The sequence below is a fragment of the Callithrix jacchus genome, chromosome 10 (assembly GCF_049354715.1).
Source record: "Callithrix jacchus isolate 240 chromosome 10, calJac240_pri, whole genome shotgun sequence".
Classification (NCBI taxonomy): Eukaryota; Metazoa; Chordata; class Mammalia; order Primates; family Cebidae; genus Callithrix; species Callithrix jacchus.
This window is the reverse complement of record NC_133511.1, coordinates 20,681,856-20,707,793: the sequence shown is the minus strand read 5'-3', so window position 1 is coordinate 20,707,793 and position 25,938 is coordinate 20,681,856. Positions and strand designations below refer to the sequence as shown.

Below are 25,938 nucleotides of genomic sequence, written 5' to 3'. Positions count from 1 at the left end.
AGACTATTTGACTGTAATTAAAAATAAAATTAATCATTTGTAAACAAGGCAACATTGTGATTTAACATCCTAAGTAAGCTCCAGAATGTAAGTGTTTTAGGTCCCATCTTTCTTACCTTTCATAGGAGAGCCCTGAGGTGTGGCTGGGACATGGACTCCCATCCCTGGACCACGGCGGTAAGGAAAATTTTCAGGACTATATTTTTCACATAATACTTGCATGAAACTTCTTCCACCAGGTTGATCCATGTTTCTTTCTTAAAATGCTACAAGAAACCACAAAATCATCAAATTATTTATTTATTCATATAAGAAGTATCTACTGAAAATGAATTATTTATAAAGTACTAGGACTGGGCATTGCAAGACATGTAATACTTGGTCACTGACCCTAGAAACATATACTGTGGTGACAACTTACAATTTAAGGAAGCTACATATATAGACAAATGACAGCAATAACAGTTGAGCATATGATATCTGCAATACAGATCAAAAGTATTACAAGATTTAGAAGAGGAGTAATTACTTCCAACCAACCAATGGCAATGAGAAAGTTTTTAGCTGGTGCATAGGAGTCATGGGGATAAGCAATTGGAGACAGGTCTGAAAAAGAACATACAAATTGAACACCAGGCTAAATAGTTTGGATGAATCCTTTAATATCTGTCCCTGAAAATTCATTACCTTCTTCCATAGTAAAACAATGTTTAACTGTATATCTGGATAACTATATTTAGGAATAAGTGCTGGCTAAGTTCTAGCTGATGGGATAGAAATGAAGTATTCTGTGGCACCTTCTAGAAGTCATCCTTAAAAGATGACCAGAGTGTGCCATTTGCCCTCCGTCTTTGTTTCTTCCTCCATCTGTTGCCTAGAAAACTAATGCCACAGGACAATGAACCCAAGGAATATACTCTAAGAAAAGTAGAATGAAGAGCTGAAAGGGCTCTGCAACCTTGAGGACTTCGTGTAACTGAGCCGCCATACTGGTACATATCTCTGGAAATTTTAGTGACAGATAAACAACCTATTTTGTGTAAGTCATCATTCGTTTCAAATTTTTAGTTACCTACAACTGAAGCTAATCCTAAATACTACATATCATCTCTTTGGTCCTGAGTTTGGGTAGGGACCTTTCTGTTTAGCACCAGCTAAGGGTCCAAACACTGACTCCAGCATCTGAGAAGATGAGTACTGAGAAATGCTCATGCATACATTAAAACAGGTTATATTAAACAACATGCTAACTTCTGACAACCTTTAACTCATGACTTAAGGGGCTGGCTATGATCCATATTAAATATTAATCAAAATATAGGCAGCTACAATTGACTTCTGTAATTTCAACGATCAGGTATCAGGCTCTTTTACTAAAATAATCAGAAGGGAGAATGATATAGAGGCTTTAGGGTATTCAGAGAAGAAGGGACATCATAAGAAAAGAAACAGCAGGAAAAGTGTATTATGATATATATAGATGAGTATGCACAAAAGATCTGATGTTGCCAAAGCAGCCTGGCAATGGTAGACATCATCAGGAGCACCTACATAGGAACCTTGGAGGAGATCTTGTATACCAAATAAGGAGGCTGAACTTTATCCTACAGGAAATGGAAAATACTAAAAGGTTTTAAGGAAGGGAATACAACAACTAATTTTTAGGGAAAACTCATCCTGGCAATCATGGAGCTGACGAATATGAGGGAAACAAGACTAAAGGCAGGGAGAAGAGTTAGGAAGATACTGCAAAAATCAGGAGAGAGCCTGAAGTGATTCAGTAGTAGAATAAATAGAAAGCAGAGGCAGATTCACAGTCATGTTAAAAAGCAAGCTTTTGGGCTGGGCACGGTGGCTCACGCCTGTAATCCCAGCACTTTGGGAGGCCGTGGCGGGTGGATCACGAGGTCAAGAGATCAAGACCATCCTGGTCAACATGGTGAAACCCCGTCTCTACTAAAAACACAAAAACTCAGCTGGGCACGGTGGCGCGTGCCTGTAATCCCAGCTACTCAGGAGGCTGAGGCAGGAGAATTGCCTGAACCCAGGAGTGAAGGTTGAGGTGAGCCGAGATCGCGCCATTGCACTCTAGCCTGGGTAACAAGAGTGAAACTCCATCTCAAAAAAAAAAAAAAAAAAAAAAGCAAGCTTTTCAGAAATTACAGGGGTTAAGGGAGAAGGCAAAGTCAAAAATGACTCCCAGGTTTCTAGTTCAGGTGACCAGGTGACTGGTGACCATTAACTAACAAGAAAGCAGGAACAGAGCCTGTTTTACAGAAGAAAATAATGAATTCCACTATAAACATCTTCAATTTGAAGTGCCTGTGGAAGATCCAGGGAAACAATCTGAAGGTGGGTGGAAAAGGGGAGCTAAAGATGAAGATGCGGACATCATTATGCTATATAAAATCTTATGAATAAGAACAGAAGGACAATCATCACTGATATTTAAGGGACAGGCAGAGAAAGCAGAGTCATGAAGAAAAAGAAAGAAAACAGCCAGACAGTGGAGTGTTTAGCCAATATTTTGAGAAGTTTTGCTGGAAGTGGAGAAGGAAGATGGGGATGATAAGGTAGACAGGAACAAAAGAGAGTAGGGAATTGGAGCAACTGTCAAGGTTTCATATCTTAAAATAAGAGAGACCCAAACAAGGTTATAGATTACAAGGAAGAAGCCAGTAGCCCTGAAGAGGCTGAAAAATCACTACCCATACTTTGTCCCAGAAGAAACTAGAGGAATGAGCACTGAAAACTTCTCAGAAGGCTGTGTGATACTAGCCAGATAATACTTCAAATTGTTTCCCATTAGTGGTGACATATTTGCTTCACTATAGTTACTGGTTTACTTTTTGCTTATACTGTTCAATTATAACGAACATTAGGTATTTTTCTTATGTGATTATCTTATCTCTACCATTATATTATAAAGGGGAGTGGAACTATGTAATCCTATTTCTTTCAGTATCAATTGATAGCATCAGGCATCATGGTACCAGTTTGATAAATGTTGCTGAGTATTAAAATCACTAGCCTCTCAGGTGCTGAGAAGAAAGGGCAGAGAATTCAGGATGGAAGGTAGGTTTATGTCCCACCCAGTTCTGAATACTTAATAGTTTCAAGCCATCAGGCAAGTCACTGTATCTCAAATGTCTTCAACTATAAAATAAGGTATTAACACCTCTACTATCTGGATTACAGGGTTGCTATAGAGCCCTAAAATATATAAATGCACTATCTAGATTACAGGACCGTTGTAAAGTTCTCAAATCTATCAATGTTAATTATTAGAGGAAGTGGTAGTATAACAGAAAGCACATGGACATAGGAAATTGAAGCTCTTTCCCAAGCAGGGTAAACCACAGGCTAGTTATCTAATCTCTCTACTTTAATTGTCTCAGTTATGTATGGCCTAAACTTTCCTCTCAGGTTTGTAATAAGAATTTGAAAAAAGCATGAATATAAAAGTGGTTGTTAAACTTGGCTCATTTACTAGATTACTGTCAGAATCATGATCTACTGGACTTTGTGGAAGCAATTCACAAATGCCTAGAACACAGGAGATGCTCACTGAGCACATGCCCATCCACCAAACAAAAATCTTCATGGTAAATGGAATCTATTTCATAATGAGTAAAGTGATCTTGAAAATAGAGGGCTGCCCACTGCTCAAGATTCCCATTTGTAAGCTGAAGGATAGAGTGTGTTTTAGTACAAAACAGCGTGCTCTTTCTATCTACACAGTGTTAACGGTCTACAAAGCAGCTGCCCTCTATTCCAACACTGAGTGCATCAAAATTGAAAGGTGTTGTGTTCATCTAGGGCTTTGGGAACTTCAGGTTGAAAAGTGCTTTTTCAATGTAAACTCCTCACCACCAACAGCAGACAACATACAGCAGGTGCTATGCCACTAGCAACAGGTACCATCGATATTACCAAAAAGACCTGTCTCAAGCAGAATGCCAACAGAAGTTTTAGAAATTTTTAACAAAAAGCCAAAGGACTTACATTGCTGTCTTCCATAAAACTAGCAGTTCAAAAGAATAAAAAGTGTGTGGAGGGGGTGAACTGTCACTGTCAAAATAATAAAAAAGGTGCTGAGTTTAAGCAGCACCTTTTATCTGGAGGCTTCAGAACCACTTAAACTCAAACTTACGCAGTTCCACAGTTCCAGGGCAATAACTGTACATACAATTTAAATACAGAGAAACCAAGGGATGGTAGGAAAAACGTATTCACGTTAAAGTGCTAGTGAGCAAGCAAACATGGGAACTTAAAAGTTTTTCTTCAGAGTCCCATGCTGTTAAGAACTCTTCCAAATAGGATTTTTTAAAATACTTCTTTTTTTTTAAGACTGAAAAGCAACACCAAGTGCCTTCATTGGTCATTTTCCAGGATACACGATTGGATTAACTTTCCAGGAATGCAGATGGGTACACATCAATACATAGACTTTGAATTAGAACATTAAGATTGTGAAACAGATTGGTAATGTTACTCTATTCAAAATCTGTTGGGGCAATCTGAGGAGGAACAGTAGGTGGGAAAAAAGGCTGAAAACCAAACAGATTGAAAAATGAGGAAATACTGGATGGAGAAAGATCTTTAACCAGAGCCTTTAAAAGGTTTTTGGGGGGGTGGGAGGGTAATCTATGACATTCTGGAAATGACAGGTGTCGAATTACATCCGACTACCTCTATAGCTGGCAGAGTTCTAATGCATTTGTAAAACTGTTCTGAATCAGTGCTGAAAGCCAGAGAGCCAGGGATCTCTGGTGATATTGCTCGGTTCCATTACTAAGTTGTAAAGTGGGCCTGTGAAAATCTCAATTCGTTTGTGCCTCAAGATCCTGACTATAATATACTCTTGTAAAGTGTTTGGAAAAAGTCAGGATAATGTATGAGTTGGAGGATAAGATGTTCAGTACACTTTTGCCAATTGTGTTAAAATCAGAACAGAACATCCAGTCACCTAAGTACCCTTAACCACTATTGAGGTTAAGTACACAAACAATTTGCACTTTATGTTCCCAATAAAAGGGTTAGGTCAAAATTAGTAAGAAGCTCAACACAACTGAAAACAGAAAGTAGGCCATGTCTGACCACTAATACTGGGAAACCTGATAGATCCTTTTGGGTAATAAGTATGCAAGGTCAATACTTATTTCACAAAGAAACAATGTAGAGTAGTATACTTCATAAAGTATGAATACTGCCAGCCTCACTCACTAATTCCAAAAGATATAAAAAGTACCCCACAGAGTGCCAAAATATACATTTAAAATCTTATAAAAATAGATCTATCTGCTGGTATATGCATAGACTATCTCCGGAAGGATAAAATGGAAATGAATAAAAGTAGTATTGGCAGTTGACTCCAGAGAGAAGAAAGGAGGAATATGAGTGGAAAGATTGGCTTTCCAGTGTTCACCCTTTTGAACCACTTGAATTCACCATGTACATCATCTTTTCGAAATGCAAAATGCTTTTAAGTAACATACCTGGAAATAACCTAATAATTTTCAAAGGGTTTTTTAATGTCTTCATTATCATAATATTTCCATTTTTTAAATTCCAAATTGGAATTTGGGTATGTAGAACATAAAATATTATTTTATTTTATTTTTTTTTTTTGAGACGGAGTTTCGCTCTTGTTACCCAGGCTGGAGTGCAATGGCGCAATCTCGGCTCACCGCAACCTCCGCCCCCTGGGTTCAGGCAATTCTCCTGCCTCAGCCTCCTGAGTGGCTGGGATTACAGGCATGCGCCACCGTGCCCAGCTAATTTTTTGTAATTTTTAGTAGAGACGGGGTTTCACCATGTTGACCAGGATGGTCTCGATCTGTTGACCTCGTGATCCACCCGCCTCGGCCTCCCAAAGTGCTGGTATTACAGGCTTGAGCCACCGCGCCCGGCCCATAAAATATTATTTTTAAGGAAACTGGGGAGTGAGGAAGAAACGAGAAACGAAATGGATGGCTAAACAGAAACAGATAATTTTGTGAAACAGCATCAGCGCAGAAAAAGCAAGCAGAAGCAAAACACATCCGAGTCTGAGAACCAAAAACTAAGCGGAGGGAATGAGATGAAGATGAGTAGGCTGCCAAGGCCACGGCCACGTTCTGCCCTTCGTTACCATGGCTTTCACAGGTCAAAGCAAAAGCTCCCCTATGGGGTGTATTGAAGGGCTGGAAGAATACCTCAGGCTTGCACAGTTCCACTTACTTTGCTAGCCAAGTTAAATGCGTTCCTACAAGTTACCTAAATCTTTCATCCAAATTACCCAAATTTGACCCAGACTATTCTGACTCTGGAGCCACAAGCTAAGGAGGAGTGATGCCTTAGGATGGTTGGGAGATTCAGGCCTCCCTGTCACCTCGGACTACAGACATTTAAAAAGGAAAGAGAAGTGCTTCCCGCAGCAGGAAGTCCTTCCTGCACGTGTCAAGCTACTACACAGCAGATAGCTAGAAACTTATCTGTGCTTTTGAAAAAGAAATAATCACAATAATTCAAAACGTGCATTAATTTAGGATGCAGCTAAATCTTCAAGAAGTTTTCAGAGCTTTCACAGAAATGGAGAAAAGGAAAATACTCTCAAGTCGTTTAAAATTACTTTCAGTTATTTGACAAGGACCTATTTGTATACAACAAATCAATCATATCTATTCATCAGAGAAGGGCAGAAAAAACTACACTCTAAAAGCTACCTGCCAATATTTTGCTACCGCTATTTGAAAACAGAACATCAGGTCAACAATTGGCCAGAGGCTCCACAATTTCACCTTTAACTTCCTTTGGTGAGATGACATTTCATTCTACTGATTTGCTATCCACTTGGGGAATTGCTTTTTTCATAAGACAACTTGAGAATGAGAATTTCCTTACCAATTGTTTAGTGAAAATGCAGACAACAAATATATTTCGTTTTCTCTGCCATCTCTTTTCATTTTCACACCTTAACAAATTCTCCCAATTAGGCTTATTTGCCCATTCATTTATTTTTAAAATGTGTGCCTTCACAGAGCTCAGTTTCATTTACGTCAGTTCAACAAGCATGTACCAGATGCTAAATCTATGCCAAATTCTATGCTAACCATTAAAGAAAGTGAGAATGAATAAAATCCAAACTCTGCCCCTAGGGCATCCACAGTCTAGAATGAAATAAATGAGATAACACATACCTAAAATAAACCAGACAAGAAACAGTGAATTAAACATAAGAAGTGATTAACTTTCAGAAGTGTGATCAAGGAAGTACATGAATCCTGAGCCATTGTGAAAGACGAAGATTAGCTGACAAGGTGGGGAACAGCATTCCAGGCACAGGAAACAACAGCACATGAGCAAGCACAAGAGACCAAAAACAAGGGTTATCGACTATACTGCTGAAACATAAAACATGTGCTGACACGTAGGGAAGACAGGAGATTCAGCTGTGGAGGTGACAGTGGTCAGTAAGGTCACGATTGACCTTTCTTGGGCTAGAATTTATCCTTAAAGATAAAAGTAAAAAAAAATCCTGAGAGACTACTGTGACTCTCAGAATAGAGTGCAAGGATGAGGGTTACTGTTATTTATGTAGAATACAGAGAGGGCAAAATGAGAATTTAAAAATCAGTAAAGGACTAAGCAATGAGGAGTTTGTTTATCTTAGGAAAAGCACTTCCAGTACAGTCAGGGTAGTAGAAACCATAGAATAGGGAGTACAGTAAATAAGCTGAGACAAAGAGTAGCAATCATACCTTTAAGAGGCTTAAATGAAAGTGAATGAGGTGAGACAGTTGGTGGAAAAAAACAAGGGTTAAGAAAGAGTTGATCTTTTTTTTTTTTGGAAAAAGACAAAAGACAGAGAAATGTATAATCTGAATTTGGAAGGGATGAGAGGAGGTCAGCAAAAACTTAGAAAACAAAGCCAGAGGAGGAAAATCTCCTGGCTACCTTCAAAGCACCTCTCAGGATTGCTACCTTTCTCAATTTTTCAAGTTTTGGTTTTGTTTTGTTAGGGTTAGGGTTAGGGTTAGGGTTTTTTAAGCCCATTAAACTTTCACTTTGCAGACTCTTCTTTTAACCTCATCTCCAAAAAGCTTTCTTCTTTTGAACAGTTCTCCACTGTATGCAAACTGCCAGATTCTTGGACATTTTAGGTAGCTGGAATTTTTGTTTTGTTTTCTAAAGCAGTCTTTCTGCTCTTCAGCATAAGAGTATCCACAAAAAGACTGATTTATTCTGGAAAAGCATATGTATCTGTTATATATTTTTCCCTCCAGGAAAGATGAAATAAATCAATGAATAAAGGTCTACTAACTAGCTTTTTTCTAAATATTTGCTTTTTAAAAAGTACAATGTTCATTCTGAACTTTTTTTTACAATTTCCAATTAAAAATAAGTAAGCAACAACAATGGCAAAACCAGTAACCTCACCATGTAGTTTCCCTTTTTATTAGCTAAGCTAATCAGATAAATAAGTATTACCAAAAGCTTTTCATATCTGAAGCATAGTTAGAGCCACATTCACACCAGGAGACTTCGGTTTAGATTTAGCAAGCACATGAAGCCTGAGGATGCACCTCAGGGTGTGTATCTTTCCAGACCATTTTTTCCATGCTATGTGATATATATTTTTTACACAACGATTAGATGTATAGTTTTATATATACAGTTTTATAACCTGTCTTTTGGCTAAATAGTCCATGAAAAACTTTCCATGTCAGTAAGTGCATATCTACCTAATCATTTTTTAAGGTTTATAAAGTATTCCACTAATAAGTTTTTGGAGCTGAAGTCATGAATGACAGCTATCTCTCCTACATAAACACTTCCAGGACATTGACCAAGTCAGCATAATTAGGCTGGATGGTTTCATTCTGTGTGGCACTTCGAATTTCATTTATCCTGAAGTGTCTATACCTGTGATTCTATCTCAGTTTTTACCCTTGAGCTTATGTAATGTAGCTAAGTAGATGCTCTCTTTGGATACAAAAGAAAATAAAGTAATTCTAATAATTTTAGCACTATTTTGTAGAATTTTAGTTAGCGAATTCACTAACTTAACTCTAAGTATTCTAAAAGCAAAATGAGTGCAGCTGATAAAGCCCTTATCATAACACACCATGCCACCGCAATTGCACACCCTACTAAGAACCACCCCATGTCTCAAAGTCTCTCAACTGTGTACTACACTATACGCAAGTGTAGTGATGTGGCACATGAACCTTTCTTGGTAGGAGGTTTTTTTAAAATCCAACACTGCCAGATGAAATGTGAATTTGGACTCCTGATCATTCCTTTAATTATGCTATCAGTCAGCCACTACCACCCTCTTCTTTTATCATAGTACTATGCTTCTCCTTAAAAGTACCACAAACATTAAAATACCTATCAAAAATTCTTTATTTCATTGTTATTAGTGATAAAGATATCTAAAACTGTGACTATGTTATCAGTGAGAAGTACAGCTTCAGAGCTGTCTATATTTTCTACTAAAGAACTATATTGCCTATACGGCACTTTAGATATTGAACAAAGACACAAATTTTTCTCATCTACAACTGCACGTTAGCAGCTGTAACTGACTATGCTTGTAGTCCATCACACATAAACACAGCTCTTGAAATTTCTGATCCAAATACACTAGCCCCAGAATTTCATAATTCTGATGAGAAATATGAGGGGAAAAAATTAAGACAATACTACTATTTAGACTGAAGTATCCATTTCTGTGATATTTCTAAACACTTCTTTCTTCATTTCCATAGCCTCTCATCTTGAAAAATGTTGGTTTAAACCAACTGTCTATATCCCTATTAAATTAGACATTCTGAAATATAAGACAAAAGCACTTTGCATATACTTTCAGCAACAAAAACAACGAAAAAGGTTTAACATTCACTGACTTTTATTCTAAGGGCTTCCAAGGAGAGTTCCATCCTGCCCATCCCTCCACCCGCACTCTGCTCCACCACATACACACCCAACTCCTTTACAAACAAATTTACATCTACTCCTACCTTTCTATTTGGCCCAGATTCGATTTGGTAAAATTCCAAGGTTTTAAAGTTGTATTTATTCAAAGCAGGATTAGATACATTTACTCTTGAACTGATGTTCCCAAACTAAGTGTCCCCACACTGAGATTAGCAATCATTTCACAGCCTAGTCATTTTCCAAAACCACTCTCTGAAACAGAAAAACTTATCTCTATTTACAGGCTACGAAACGGAGGGGACTTGCTTGGCATTCTGTGGCCTTACCAGCATGCTAAGTCATACTTTCTGTAGCCTTAATCTGCAAAGCCATGCCATCTTTACCAAAAAAGGAGTATTTCATGTCAACAGTATAGAACATCACACACAAGACATGGAAACATAACTTACAAAAATATATGAAACCCATTACAGCCAAAATTCCTCTTGTAACCACATTAAAGTAACTGAACCAAAAAACCAAGCAGCAGGACTGTCTGGTCTAATCATCAAGGGGAAAAAATTATTCCCAACTTTTCCATCCTTCCAAAAAGCAATGAAGATTTTTTTTTCTTGAATACATTAGGTTTCATCAGAAGAAAATTGTATATGCACATTTTCTTTCCACTGTGAACACACAAGTTTAAGGTCATTACTTAGCTGTTCACAGAAAGATTACCCCCATAATCTGTGCTCTTGAGCAGCTACAGAAGCCATCGTGTTAAGTAAAAGCCTCATTAGGAACAGATCACTAGTTCATCACTCTACAGCCTTCCAGAGCAGTTTACAAACCACCCTGCCCAATAACCAGGAATAGTCAGAATCTTAAAACATCAATCACGCATAAAGGTTGAAAAAGTTTGCAGATCATTAAGAAAAAGAAAAGAAAAATCTACATTTTTTTTTTCACTAGCCCCTTCTACATTTAGTGCTATGGCAATATTGCCCAATGGTAATAAGTGCTGGTTCTAAAACTAAACTCTCTGCGTATGTGAATCCTGACTGATTCCACTACTCTGTGTGACTGTGGGCCAGTTACTTAAGTTCTCTAAGTCTACCCTTCCTCATTCACAGGAAGGGGTAGTAGCCTGTAACCCCTAGCTCGAAGGGTTACAGAAGAATGAATGGAGATAATATTGGTAAAGGGTGGTTAGCACAGTGCCTGGCACATAGAAAAGCACTTAAAAATTTTAGCTTTCTATTACTTTTCCTGCTGCCCCATTACTACTACCATCACCGCTCAGCGAAGATGATAGCATGAATTGAACTTATAGCTGGAGGACTAACTTGCAATTTTTATTAAGTAGATTGAATCTAAATTTTAGGTCTAAGGACTATGCTAAATTAATGCCAATTAATGATTTGGCACAGTAAAAATGTCTGACATTTATGCTATTCCTCTTAATTGGAAGAGCTTGCCCTTACCTCTTCACCTATCTGAATTTTATGCATCCTTCCACACACTACTCAAAATATACTTTAGAGATGAAGCCTTTTCCGATACCTCTCCCTACAGTGATGTTTCCTTACAGCTAAGCTCATGTTAATCTTGCCTGAAATATTCAGTGAGCGATTAATCACATACTGGCATGTCTTCTTTTCATTTTGAATAATATACCCTTATTTTGCATGTGTAGCAATGTAACTTTCATGTGTTTGTCTTGTGTTTTCAAACTGGATAGCTCTTGAGAGTAACAACCGTATCCTAATGCTTCTTTGTATCTATCATATACTGGAACTTCGCATCTAATTGACACCTCATAAATGTGTTAATCAATAGGTTTTCTAATCAATTCTGATTGTGCATACCAAATATATTTTATGTAATATGAAAAGCAGGTTTACTAATAAACTCTGAAATCAAAGTACTTCAGAAACAAAAATTCTTCATAGATACGGCTAGAATACATAATGTTATCTACTCCACAGAGATCCCAAAAGAGGTGCCATCATGTGTCAGTCAGAAATATTTGCCACTACCACAAGTTAGTCAGCAAAAACCACAACCACAATAGATTTAATCTGAATATATGATTTTGTACCCCTACTATACCTTACAACTCATATGCAAGAGTTAATAATTTATACCATACTTCATAACAATAGGCGCTGCTCAGTAACTCAAGATTAATATATGTGCACTGCTGGTAGGAATGTAAATGGTACAACTGTGTGGAAAACAATATGATGTTCCTAAAAAAATTAAGCATAGAATTACCATATGACCCAGCAAGTCCTCTTCTGGGTATATACCCAAAAATTGAAAGCAGGAGTCAAACACGTATTTGTACACCAGTGTTCACAGCAGTATTAGTCACAACAGTCAAAAAGTAGATAAATAGATAAACAGAATGTGGCAGATACACACAATGGAATATTATTCAGCCTTAAAAAAATTTTTGGCACATGCTACAATTATGAACCTTGAAGACATGATGCTAAATGAAATAAGCGAGATACAAAAGAACAAATGGTATATGACTCCACTTATACAGAGTAACTAGAATGGTAAGTTCATGGAGACAGTAGAATGGTGGTTGTCAGGAGCCAAGGGCATGGGGAATGGGGAGTTATTAATTAATGGGTACAAAGCTTCAGTTTGGAAAAAGAAATTCTGAGGCCGATTGGTGGTGATGGTTGCATAATAACGTAATGTACTTAATGCCGCAGAACTATGAAATGGTTAAAATGACCATTTTTATGTTATGTGTATTTTACTACAAAATAAGCATTTTTTAAAAATACAGGAATATAGTGTATGCTATATTAAAAAAAGATGAATATAGGTGAAGTCCAAAATTCCTGATTCTTACTCTTGGCACTTAACAAATGAATGCAAATAATTCACTTGAGGATCTTAAATCATGAGGGATAAAGCAGCCAAGTCTCAATAAATACATTTACTGGGAGATCTGATTTATGATGTATATAATCTTCATTTATGTTTTTCTTGGAATCCTTTAACAATGTTCATCAGGAAATCATCACTAAATGAATGAGGGATGAATAGAGTCAATATTTAAATTGCAACCCCCAAAATGGTACTTGCCTTTACAAAACTCATGCCTTAAGTTATTAACAATGCCTATAAGAAAATATGATCCCCATACGATTTTCATATAATAAAGGTGTAATAGTTTAGACTTGTTTTCAACATTTTTAAGGGTTGCAATTCTTTCCTAAAATTATTTGCTTCAAACATTTACCTATGAACTAAATAACATGATTATAAATATAATAAAGATATTCTCAAAAAAGAAGTCTCTTTATTGACATAATGGCATCTATCAGAACACTTAGTATTTGAAAGATTCATTGCATTATTCTCTTAAAATGAAATGCTATAAAGATATGTGTAAATACGACAGAAAGGGAAAAGTGCTAATGCTAAGTTTCCTAAAGAAGAAAACACTGTCTCTCTCCCAGTATTTCATAGGTTGAGTCTCATTCTTCACAAATTCCCTATCTGCAAATTTCCCTACTTGCCAAAAGGTACTTGTTACCCCAAAATCAACCCATGCAACATTTTCGTGGTCTTTTACAGATAATCACAAAGTGACAAAAAATCCAAGTTGTTCAACGTGTATGTTCCCTGCTGAGGTAGAAGAAGGTGGCACTATGCCTTCTTGTTTCAGCTCTCACAATATAAACAAGTGTCCTTTCCATGGTCTATCTAGTGCCATGCTTTTCAATTTTTGTGCTCTTTGTTGGTGATTTCACTATTTAAGTGGTCCCCAAGGGTAGTGTTGAAATGCCATCTAGTGTTTCTAAAGCATGAGGAGGCTCTAATATGCCTTATGGAGAAAATACACAATTAGATCGCTTTATTCAGGCGTGAATTGTAGGGCTGTTTGCAGTGAGTACAATGTTAATGAATCAATGATATATATTAAATGTCTTTAAACAGAAACTGATATAAAACAAAATTATCTATTGATCACTTGACATAAATGTTATGATCAGAGACTCACAGGAACCTAACCCTGTATTTCCCCTAGGAGTAACAATATTCACTAATTCACTGTTCATCACAACTTTACATAAAAGTACTGTGAATAACAAGAATCAATTGCATTCTGTTGAAGAAAATAACCCTGGGGAAGGAAAAATAGACCAATGAAACAGAAAACAGAGCCCAGAAACATGCCCATGTAAATATGGCAGGAAGTAGCACAGAGATCAGTAGAAAAACTATAAGTGGTGCTAGGACAGTGAGTAACAATCTGGGAAAAGATGAAATTGAATCCCTACCAAAAAATTCACCTCCAGATAAAATGTGAAAACAAACTTTATCTCCTTGAGAAAGAAAGGAGATAAAGTGTCCTATTTCTTCTAATAGGAAAAGAACTTTATGATCTTGATTTAGGGAAATATTTCATAAAGAAAACATATTTAAAGTACATTTTTAAAAAGTTGAGCAGTCAAATGAAAACCTTGGCCAGGCACGGTGGCTTACATCTGTAATTCCAGCACTTTTGAAGGCCAAGGCAGGAGGATCACTTGAGCCCAGGAGTTCAGGACCAGCATGGGCAACACTGCAAGACCCCCATCTCTACAAAAAAAAATCAGTCAGCCATGGTGGCATGCGCCTGTCACAAGTCCCGGATACTTGGGAGATTGAGGTGAGAGGATCACAAGGAGGTGAAGGTTGCACTGAGCAGAGATCATACCACTGTACTCCAGCCTGGGTGACAGCAAGTCCCTGTTTAAAAAGAAAATAAAGAAAGAAAAGAAAAACTTTTAACAGTCAAAAGCCATTAAGACAAGCCAGAAACTGGAAAAAAGATACTTGCAACACAGGTAATTATTACAGAGAATTCTTAAAAACAGTAAAAAGAAGGTAAACAACCTAGTAGGAAAATGGACAAAAGACATAAACAAGTGCTTAATAGAAGATAAAATTAAAATGGGTAATATATGCAGAAGATGCTCACATTCAATAATTACCAAACAAAAATTAAAACCTCAGTGAGAAACCATTTTATACAAATCAGCAAAACGTAAAGACTCTGACAATAGTCAAGTATTGAAGAAAACGCGGAAGAACAGAAACTGGCAGTGTAGCCAGTGGAAGTATCAACTGGTACAAACACCTTGGAAAATAATTTATTACTATCTAGTAAAGTTGAAAACGATGTACATACTCTATGATCCAGCAATCCCACTTCTCAGTCTAAACCCTACAGGAACTGGTATAGTAACTTGTACTGAACACCAGGAAACAAGTGAAAGAATGTCCATGACAACAGCATTGTTTAAAACTGCAAAAATGCTGGGGGTCTGGGGTGGGTGAAGTGGAGAAGCCCTTACACCTCAGAACAGGTAATTGGGTGAACTACAATATATTCATAAAATAAAATGTTACACAGCAATGGAAATTAAAGACTGGTAGTTCATTATGCCTACTTCCTCATCAACATGAATGGCTTTAAAAAACAATGTTGATTTGTTCATAAAGGGCAGAAAATAAAACAATGCTGAATGGGTTAAAAAAAATCACAAGAATATATACAGTATAATTCCATTTATACAAAATTTTAAAACATGGAAATTAATCATCTTATCATTTAAGGTCACATACCTTTACGGCAAAAGCTGTAAAGAAAAGGTAGAGAATAAACACAAAATTCAGAATACTAGTATCCTTAGTGGATAGTATAATCAGGAAGGCAAAAATAGAACTCTAAATTCCCTCTCCAAATCTGCTGCTCCTCCACTCACTCCCATCTTGGAAGTTATATTTGACTTTTCTCTTTGTCTCATATCCCCATAACTAATCAGCAAGACCTATCAATACCACATCCAAAGTATTCCATTTTTGCCCAATTGTGTTCATATCTATTACTTTATTCTTGTTCAAGCCATCATCAACTTCTCACCAGGACCTCTGCATTAGCCTCCGCCCTGGGCTCTCTGCACTCTTGGTACAATTAATTCTCCACAAAGCAGCCAAGTGATCTTCTCAAAATTTAAGTCAAATCATGTCCTTTCCACTCTCCAATGGCTTCCCTTCACATGCAGAATAAAATCCAATCTCTTCATCATAGTCGTCAAGGATGCACTTAATCTGACTGCTGTTTCTGTCTGTAACCTCATTTCCTCCCACTCTTCTTCTAGCCCACTATTCAGCCTCCGTGGCTTTCTACTTCTCAAACTTGCCAAGCTGATTTCCCCCAGGGCCTCTGCATTTGCAGGATGCCCTTCTCCTGTCTCTTGACAGAGCTGCTTCATCTCAGTGTTTAAGTCTCAAATTTAAACACAAATGTCACCTTCTCAAAGAGGCTGCTTCTGACCACTCCATCAAAAATAGCACTACTGCCACCATCACTCACGGTCACTTCACCCTCTGTCATTCTTTATAGCACTTATCATAATCCGTTAGTTTAGTGTTTGTTCTCCAGCAGAAAATAAGTCCCACAAAAGCAGGGATTTGTCAGTCTAGTTCAATTTTGAACACAGCAGTGCCTGGCATATGACAAAAAAATACTCATTGGATGAATGAAAAGTGAATTTTATTTCCAATAGACATGAAGCAACACCTTCTGACAGTGAAAAGAAAATCAAGCTCACCAATGGCAGAATGAGGAAAAAGAGATATTTTGAAAATCACCAGAAAAGCATTATTCCAAGACAGTTTTAAATAATACTTTTCACAAGGTACTTGTTATGGTTCACATTCCTAGAATGATTAATGATTAATCAAAGTTTCACACAGCTTTAAGATCCTGAGTTTGGGAAATGTGTTACCTGTTTAAATTTCATTTTTAGAAGAGCACTGTGATTAAAAGCATGGTCTTCAGTTAGCTCTGAGTTTACTTATGACCCTTCTGCGTAATTTGAATCAAGTTACTTACCTATCTCTATGCCTGCTTCCTCACTTGTAAAATGAAGCTGTTAAAAGCTATTTCACAGTTATTGTGAAGATTACATGATATAAAGTTTTGAAGTATCTAGTTAAGTACCTGGCATGTAGTAAGTGGTAAACAAACTAGTTATTATTGTGAAAGCTGAGAATTACAGATAAATGGGGAAGCTGATATGAATCAGATAAACAAACACACCCCCGTCTGGCAGAGGTAAGAATACATGCCAGGATTAAATCGTTTTCCCTCCCAGAAGACAAATGTACACAAAGGTAATATATAGTAAGTATGGACAAAGGACTTTGAGAACACTGAGGGAGTGACTATCTTCACTAAGGAGGACAGTCATCACATGTAAAACTGAGTTTTGCAAGACAACAGCAGGAATTTACTAGATGAAAACAAGGGGAAAGCATGTGCACACACACAAATGAGTGAGAGATGCAAAATAAAGTGAGAAAGTAGTGCAGTTGGTGCACAGTATATACGGGAGGATGGCTAGAAGATAAAGATTGGTAGGGCCAGATGGTAAGGTTCACTATTCAAAAGCTTGCACTTTATTCTTCCATCAGTGGGGACATGAAGGGGAAAAAACTTAACATGATAATTTGATACCAATTCTTCGAAAGAAGGCAAAGCACCTTTATGACTTTAAACACCACACAGGGCCACAATCTGTTAGTGTAAAATAGAAAATATATTAAGCCTTAGTTCTTAAAACCATATGTGCAATTTATTTATTAACAATGACTGACCTGGAACCTCTCCTCAGAATGTTTTATTAGTTATTACGGTGACCACTGTTGTGCTAGGCATCTTCATGACAGCAGATAAAATCTATTGTGAGTTTACTATTTGTCGTGTACTGTGTTGTTTTATACGTGTTATCTCATTTAACTATCACAACAATTTGTTGTGTTAATAAGGGGTACTATTGTCCCACTTCGCAGATCAGAAAACCGAAGCAAAGAGGTTACGGGCCCAGAGACAGTGAGTGACAAAACCAAGATTTAAATCTAGGCTGATTTCAAGGGCCTAAAACTAAACCAGTTTGCTGAACTGTGATATTGCTCAGTTTATTAACATCACTTGCTGAAAAACTGAGTACCTACTGTAATTTAAAGCATCATGCTAGGTCAGTGACTTTTAACTTTTACTGTATGGAAGAATCATCTGGGCAGCTTGATAAAATGTGGATTCTTAGGTTCCACCTGAGATTCTGATTCAGTAAGTGTAGGTTAAAATTCAAGGATCTGCTTTATTTTATTTTTTTTTAAACAGGGCCTCACTCTTCTTACCCAGGCTGGAGTGCAATGGTGTAATCACAGCTCACTGAAGCCTCAACCTCTGGGGCTCAAGTGATCCTCTGGCCTCAGCCTCTCAAGTAGCTGGGACTATGGTATGCACCACTAGGCCTGGCTAATTTTTAAATTTTTTATAGAGATGGGTCTCCCTATATTGCCCAGGTTGCCCTCGACTCCCAGACTCAAGCAATCCTCCTACGTCAGCCTCCCAAAGTGCTGGAATGAGTCACAATGCCTTGCCAGATCCACATTTTTAACCATCTGTTCAGTCAATTCTGATTCACCTGGTCTATGAACTATGTTCTGGTAGACCTTGTGCTGGATGTCCTAGTGATTCAAGGATATTTGAGCCTCCTGTTCACTAGGAATTTATAATCTAAAAGGGATAAAAATAAGGTGCACAAATAATACCAAGCAATACAGCAAAAGTAGTACAGACAACATAAGTAACAAAGACTTCAAAGAAGAGGGGTCATCTGAAATGAAATGAGAGTGAGTAGGATTTCATTAAGAAAGGGAACATTTTATATGCAGACTTTCAGGGATAATTTTAAACACAAAAGAAGGTACATGAACAGAGGCTTTGGCAGGCAGAGGAACTACATTTAGGAGTATAATGAAGATGCCAGAAAAAAAGTAGAGAAAGGCTGTAGAAGGCCCTAAATGTCAAGCTACACACTATGGGCTTTATTCAGTGCCTGTATTAGAAAGCAGCTAATGGTTTTTGAGGAGGGAAATGGAATAATCACAGCAATACTCTTTGGAAGAGTACTCTCATGAAGCTATACAAGGAACAGACAATGGGAATTGTCCCATTATTACTATTCTAATCCCAAAGAAATAAGTCAGAACAGTAGCATGAAAAAGGGAGAAATGATAAATCTTGATGACTAATCACATGTAGGAGAAAGGCAACAACTGCAAATAAATTATTCCTTCACCCTTTAAGCCCAAATTGTATCACTATCAGTTTCGTATTACTTCTTACATAGCTAACCAGGCCCAAAATATATAAAGAGTTCACTTACTTAAAACACAGCCCAGGACTAAGTAAACTAGCCTCTAAGTAATGAACATACATGTCACACAGTTCACGCGCTAAGAAAAAAAGTATTATATAACAAATATAAGTATCTGATTTTCAAAATCATAGTAGTTCAGAAGCAAAATTTAGAAGGGGAAAAGAGCCTGCTACAGGTGGACATGCTTAAGAGTATCGGGATCAAAGAAGAAACAAAAACTGTTAAAAAGCAAACACAATCACTCAGGGTCACTTCTCCATAAATGTTTATTGACAAGTACACACGATTCCCAGAAAAATGAAATAAATAAGAATCTTCCTTAATGTTCCATGCACCTACCACAAAAGAAAATCTTCTTTAAACATTCATTAAAGTTAAGTATTTTAAAACAAATATTTCCCTCATTTAATCAAGAGGCCATTTTTAAAGGACGGCTGATATATGTCAGCATAACCCCTCTATCAGTACCCAATAAATAATTAACAGAAAGATGTATTTTATAACACACAAAGTTTGAAGATGACAGAATGTTTTCATAAAGCATTTGATGAAGAATGTGACCCCACTGATGAAGTTTAACTTGGGTAATTCTGCCCTGATGACTGTGTCTTTGACTGCTATGTTACAAGTAATATGAACTCATCCTCAACAAAAAGAAACACTATTGACTTGGTCTCAAATACATACCTTGTGAATGTCCCTACTGAAATTAGACAACATCCTTTGACTCTCAATGTCCTGGAGTAATAGGCTGTGTAGCAACTTTTCAAAGGACTTTAACATTACAACATTTAACATTAGGTGAAGGGCTCTCACTTTGTTCACCAGCAGTCACTAATGTGTATTATGAGTTAATACTATTTTTTCTAAGGACCCCACCTAAAATTTTTGTAAGGGGAATTAAGTTGTTAACTGATTCAAAGTTATACTTTGGTTTATGATTAAGTTTAAAATATACACCAAAGCCACAAACTGTATGGCTTTGATATATATTTTATCGTGTATTTTCACATATTTTTCATGATGTAGCAAAAAGTATATCATAATAATTACTGGAGTAAGAATTTTGGATGTTTTTAAATAGCAGAAAAGCAAATCAGTGTATCTTCACAACAGTGGAACAGTAAAATAAATTTCTTTAACTATGTTGTGGTGATAAAGCACTTAAATGGAACTAGGCCTCTCGTATCTCTCAGACACAGCAAAGGACAGAGAAAACTAAAACACGCACACATACCCAAAATTTCATCAATCAAATGATCAGGCAACATTAAGATATCAAAGGTCAAGATTATGGTACTTCAGAAAACACAGGTCAAATATGCTACATGGTATAAACATCTAAACTGAAGCAATCAATTGCACCTCGCTGCCCTCTCTTTCCTAAAAAAAATTCATCTTCCTAGAATCATCCTTACTCTTTAGAAGCTTACAGAATGAGGACACTGATTGAAGCCAAATAAATGTGCCTCAGAAACAGAGTTTTTCAAACTCCAAGTTGTGACCCACAAATCGTCAATTTAGTAAATGTCAGCCAGTATTTGTTTTAACGCAAGAGGATGGAATATAACAGAAATTAGCAGAACATATCACATGTAATAAGGGCAAATACTGCTTTGTGAAAGTTTCCCTTTATACCTAGGTCTGTACTAGATCAGAATGTTAGATGTACTTATTACTGTGAGGCATGATTTTCTTTCTTTTTTTTAAGTTTGAAAGCTACCACCCTAGAGATCTGGGTCTAATGCTTCTCAGGACCCAAAGGGTGAATGTTTTCCTTAGTCCTCGGCACCTATTCATACTCTCTTTGCTCAAGATAGATTAGTGGAAACTAATTTAAAAGCTCCACAGCAGCATGAAGTGAATAAGGGACAAGCCCCAGCTCAATCAGTATTTGGACTTTAAAGCATTGCCAGCTTCCCTCAACAGCCCTAGGCGTTGCCTACAAGCTCTCTGTAGCCTAGCAACCTTCAGAGGAGAGCTCCTCCTTCCTCTACTGACTGTATACAGTTCAACAGTTCCAACCAACTTTCCTCAACTACAACTTCTGGAATCACTGTGTCCCAAGAAAAGACAATATTAAATCTCCTCCCTTCACCAATTCCCAGAATGTCTTCCTACTAGAAGACCTAGAACTCAACAGAGAAGCTCCACACAGATTCTTACCTCCCCCAAGATCCCAGGACAGGGTACCCTCCTGTCAGTCCTCATCTTATCCCAACCCCCTCGTTCTCAGTCTCCCAATCTTGAGGCAAATCTTTTCTCCCAAAAGCCCTTATTGAATTACCACATCCTTTTATCAGCCCCTGGTAAGAGCAGGCCTAATGTCCCAAGAGCCTAGACATGCCCGTCCTTCCCCCAGCAAACCTCCCTGGGGACCTGTCCTCTTTTTTGGGATTCTGTAGTTCAGAGACAAGTTTCCTATTTCCTCAGCAGTCCCAGACACGTCTCCCTCTCCTACCAGCTTAGAGGCATCTACCCATCCTCCCCGATAGGGCATGGTGAGACGCCTCGATTCTCCCAGGAACCCGGGGACGCTACCCCACACGCCCTCCTCCAACCGGGGGCCAGTCCCCCCCGCCACCCCAGCCCAGCCCAGCCCAGCCCAGGACCCTCTCTGCTCCGCCCTAGCCCAGGCCAGGCAGGCTCCATCCTCCATCTAACCCTAGGGCAGGTCTCCCATCCCCACAGCTGCTCGAGACCGGCCCCGTGTGGCTCTCAGTCCTTCCCCGAGTGTCCTATCCCTGCACCCTGCAGGAGAGACCCCCCGCGCCTCGGCTCCGGAGGAGAGCGCTTCGGGCCTCGAGAGCCCCGCAGAGCCGGTGGGCCCGGCTCCACTCACCCCTCAGCCCGGGAGGCGGGGGAGCTGCTGCGGCGGCTCCTCCGGCTGCGCCTCTCCTCCCCCCTCCCGGCCACCGCTGTCGCCGCCGCTCAACCTCGGGCCTGGTCCCGGCCGGCCCCGGCCCGGCTCCGCTTCACCTAGTCCCCCAGTCTGGCCGCCGGAGCCCTGTGTCCTGCATTGACCCGGAAGCAGCTTTTCCAGCCCAACAACAACACGTGACCCCGCCGCACGTGTCACGTCCGCTGCGTGAATGGGAGGGGGCGCCGGAGGAGCGGGTCCTACCCAACCGAGCTGGGTTGCCATGGCGACAGGGATGGCTGTGCTGGCCTGGGCTTCACCACAAACATCTCATCTGCTCTTTCTCGTGCCCATCCATTGAGGGGACATCCCCAGGGGCAGAACGGGAGTACACATTGTCATATCAGAGGACGATAGGGGCTGCAGAAAGGAGCACTGGAGGGAACTTTTCCAGAGACACTTGGAATCTTGGCCTGGCTCTGTTACTGATTTGCTTATGACCTGGACCAAGTCACTTCCTGTCTCTGGCTTCAGTGTCCTCAATCAAAAAATGAGGGAAGTACACTAGAGGAGCCCTCAGGATATGGCGGCAGTCTGGCCTTCCTTCTATGCGCCCTTCACAAGTGGCAACCCGAGCTTCCAACATCAATATAGTAACAGCAGCTTTCATTTATTGAGCACCTTCTAGGTTCAGACACTGCGCATGTGCTATTTGTAATTTGTATAACCCTCCAAAGAGATGGTATCTATAGAATTGAAAACAAATGCAGGGTGCTCAAGTGATCTGTCAAAGACCACCCCGTTAGTAAATGTGACCAGGGTGAGATTTGAATCCAAGTCAGGCTGGCACCAGGGTCCATGCACTTCACTTTATGCCACACTGTTGCACCAATGCCATGCATAGTATTGTTATATCTGACTGTTGAGCTGTGATTGCTTATGTACTCCTTTGTCCATTTCTTTTGCAGAAACATACATGGAATAGGAATGGCGCTCGCTCATCCTGAAGTAAATTCAGCCTCGTATGAAAATGTCAGCTGAAGTTCTAGGAGATGAAGATTGCTTTGTGCATAAAGTGTTTGTGCTTTTGTGTGGTGTGTGCCAGAAGAGAGATGGGGGATGCAATGTGCATGCATATGTCCGTGTTGGCTTCTGGAAGGTGGAAACAAAATTATTTAGGAGAGACCCAGTAGCAGCCTACCATTATCAGTTACTGGAGACTTATTTTTGTCATTTTGTTTTGTTTTGTCATATCCCATAGGTAGTGCTTACAGGGGTTATAGGGGGGAAAGCCAGAAGGATACGGGTAAAGAAACTGCTCTGAGGATAAAGGGGATGATAAGCCAAGAATTGTATCTTATGTTGCTCAGCAGGGGACTTTACTTCCCCTTCCAAAGAGAACAGAGTGCCTTTCTGGCAATTTAAGAATTTCTGGCTTTGGGAGCACTGAGATCATTGGCATGACCACAGTCAAAAGTAGCCTCAGTGGTGAGGACCACGAGAAGAGCAGAATGAAATGTATAAGGTGGATGCTGCACGGATACCCTATTGACAGACTTACTTCTGAGCTCAGGTACCTTTGGGGACACCAGAAATACTGAAGAGGCTACATGGCCTGTGAGCAACTAGAAAGAAAAGCAAGAAATATAGGTCATTACTGTTAACAAATACTACGTGCAAAATATATAAATACATATATGAGTATTGTATGTGACTGGGTGTGGTCAATTATACACTTCTTTGTATCTCTGAGATATCCTCCAGTCATTTTTTTGCCCCTTTTCTCATCTTTCCCCTTATAGAACAAACTTCTAAAGACAAGATCAATGTCTCTACTCTTGTTTTTCCACTAACCAGGTGGAACAGTCCTGGTTTTTCCACTAACCATCACCCATCTTTCTCCCCAAGATAGCTAGAATTATCTTTCTAAAACTCATATCTTATTGTGTTATTCCCTGGAACTTAAAACCCTTTCAAGAGTCTCTGTGGATCTCAGGATAAAGTCTGTTACTATTGGAGTACTTCTCAAAATTTTTCCTGATCTGGACCCTGCTAACGTTTCCAGCCTCATTTCTCACTGCTGTTTGCTCTTCTATATTTGCTCCATTCAATCTGGTAGCCACTAGCCACATGTGGCTATTTAAATTAAAATTAATTAAAATTAAGTTAAAGTGGAGTTTCATTTCCTCAGTCGCCTGACACTAGTCACATTTCAAGTGCTCAATCACCTTATGTGGCCAGTGGCTATTATGTTGGAGCTTGCAGGTACAGAATATTTTCATTATCACAGAAAGTTCTATTAAACTGTGCTGCTCTATACTTACAAATCTTCCTGTATGATATATTCTATAGGAATTCCCTCCACAAAGCCATTTGCTTCAAATATTCTTCTTTCACTTCTGCGAAACAGAAAATTATACATAATGGCTTATTTCATTGTTGTTTCTTTGGCGAGCAAGTAAGCCTCAACGAAGGCAGGAGCTAAGTCTATCATGTTCACTATTGATTCTGCATTATTTCTAAAGGGCTGTCATATAAGAAAAGGAGAGAATGGACATTGAACTAAACTGAGAGAAAATAACAGCAAGGCAGATTTGTGGCCATTTTGTTAGCTATTATTACGATTAATTATCATTTTTAGACAGGGTCTCTCTCTGTTGCCCAGACTGGAGTGCAGTGACACATCAAATAGCTCACTGCAGCCTCAAACTCCTGGGTGGAAGTGATCCCTGTTCCTCAGCCTCCCAAGTAGCTGTGACTACAGGTGTATGCCACCATGCCTCCCTAATATTTTTTTCTTTCTAGAGATGAGATATCACTATGTTGCCCAGGCTGGTCTTGAGCTCCTGGCCTCAAGTGATCCTTCCACCTTTACCTTCCAAAGTGCTGGGATTGTAGGCATGAGTCACCAGGCCCAGCCAAAAAATATTCAAAGTTCGATCACTTTGACCTACCAAGGGCAATTTTATATAGTGCAACCTAATACTAAGGAGGAACTTTGGGATAATTGGAGCTGTTTTAGTCAGTTCTAGTTAATTCCCTGTCACTGGAATAGGTTGAGCAAACGCAGAACCTATTAAAACAATATGTAGACAATTCCTGGATCAGAAGATTTGAAGTCTTGTAAGATTTTTAAGTCTATGCTTCTCTTACTGGCTCTAATTCAGAGATAATTATGCCATAACAAAAATCATAGCTAATTTCTAAGGTTTTACTATACCAGACACTGCTTGAGACATTTCATGTAGATTATTGGTTTTTTTTATTTATATACTATTTTATTTTATTTTTTTATTGCATTTTAGGTTTTGGGGTACATGTGAAGAACGTGCAAGATTGTTGCATAGGTACACACGTGGCAGTGTGATTTGCTGCCTTCCTCCCCATCACCTATATCTGGCATTTCTTCCCATGCTATCTCTCCCCAACTCCCCACCCCTCGCTGTCCCTTCCCTATTTCCCCCCAACAGACCCTAGTGTGTAGTGCTCTCCTCCCTGTGTCCATGTGTTCTCATTGTTCAACACCGTCTATGAGTGAGAACATGCAGTGTTTGGTTTTCTGCTCTTGTGTCAGTTTGCTGAGAATGATGGTTTCCAGGTTTATCCATGTCCCTACAAAGGACATGAACTCATCCTTTTTGATGGCTGCATAATATTCCATGGTGTATATGTGCCACATTTTCCCTGTCCAGTCTATCATCGATGGGCATCGGGTTAGTTCCAGGTCTTTGCTATTGTAAACTGTGCTGCAATGAACATTCATGTATGTGTGTCCTTATAGTAAAATGATTTATAATCCTTTGGATATATACCCAGTAATGGGATTGCTGGGTCAAATGGAATTTCTATTTCTAGGTCCTTGAGGAATCGCCACACTGTCTTCCACAATGGTTGAACTAACTTACACTCACACCAACCGTGTAAAAG

General features: G+C 38.8%; 1 protein-coding gene across 2 annotated transcripts in view; it reads right to left on the bottom strand.

The window, feature by feature from the left end:
• Positions 1 to 22,183, bottom strand: part of TBCEL (tubulin folding cofactor E like) — a 73,849-nt gene extending 51,666 nt beyond the window's left edge. For both annotated transcript variants that reach the window (XM_078339189.1, XM_002754514.6), the window contains exons 1-2: positions 21,994 to 22,183; positions 117 to 266 (exon numbers count right to left, since the gene is read on the bottom strand). In XM_078339189.1, coding sequence (XP_078195315.1) covers positions 117 to 249 — 133 coding nt within the window. In that variant the 5' untranslated portion in view covers positions 250 to 266; positions 21,994 to 22,183. The remainder of the gene's footprint in view (positions 1 to 116; positions 267 to 21,993) is intronic.
• Between the last annotated feature and the right edge of the window lie 3,755 nt (positions 22,184 to 25,938).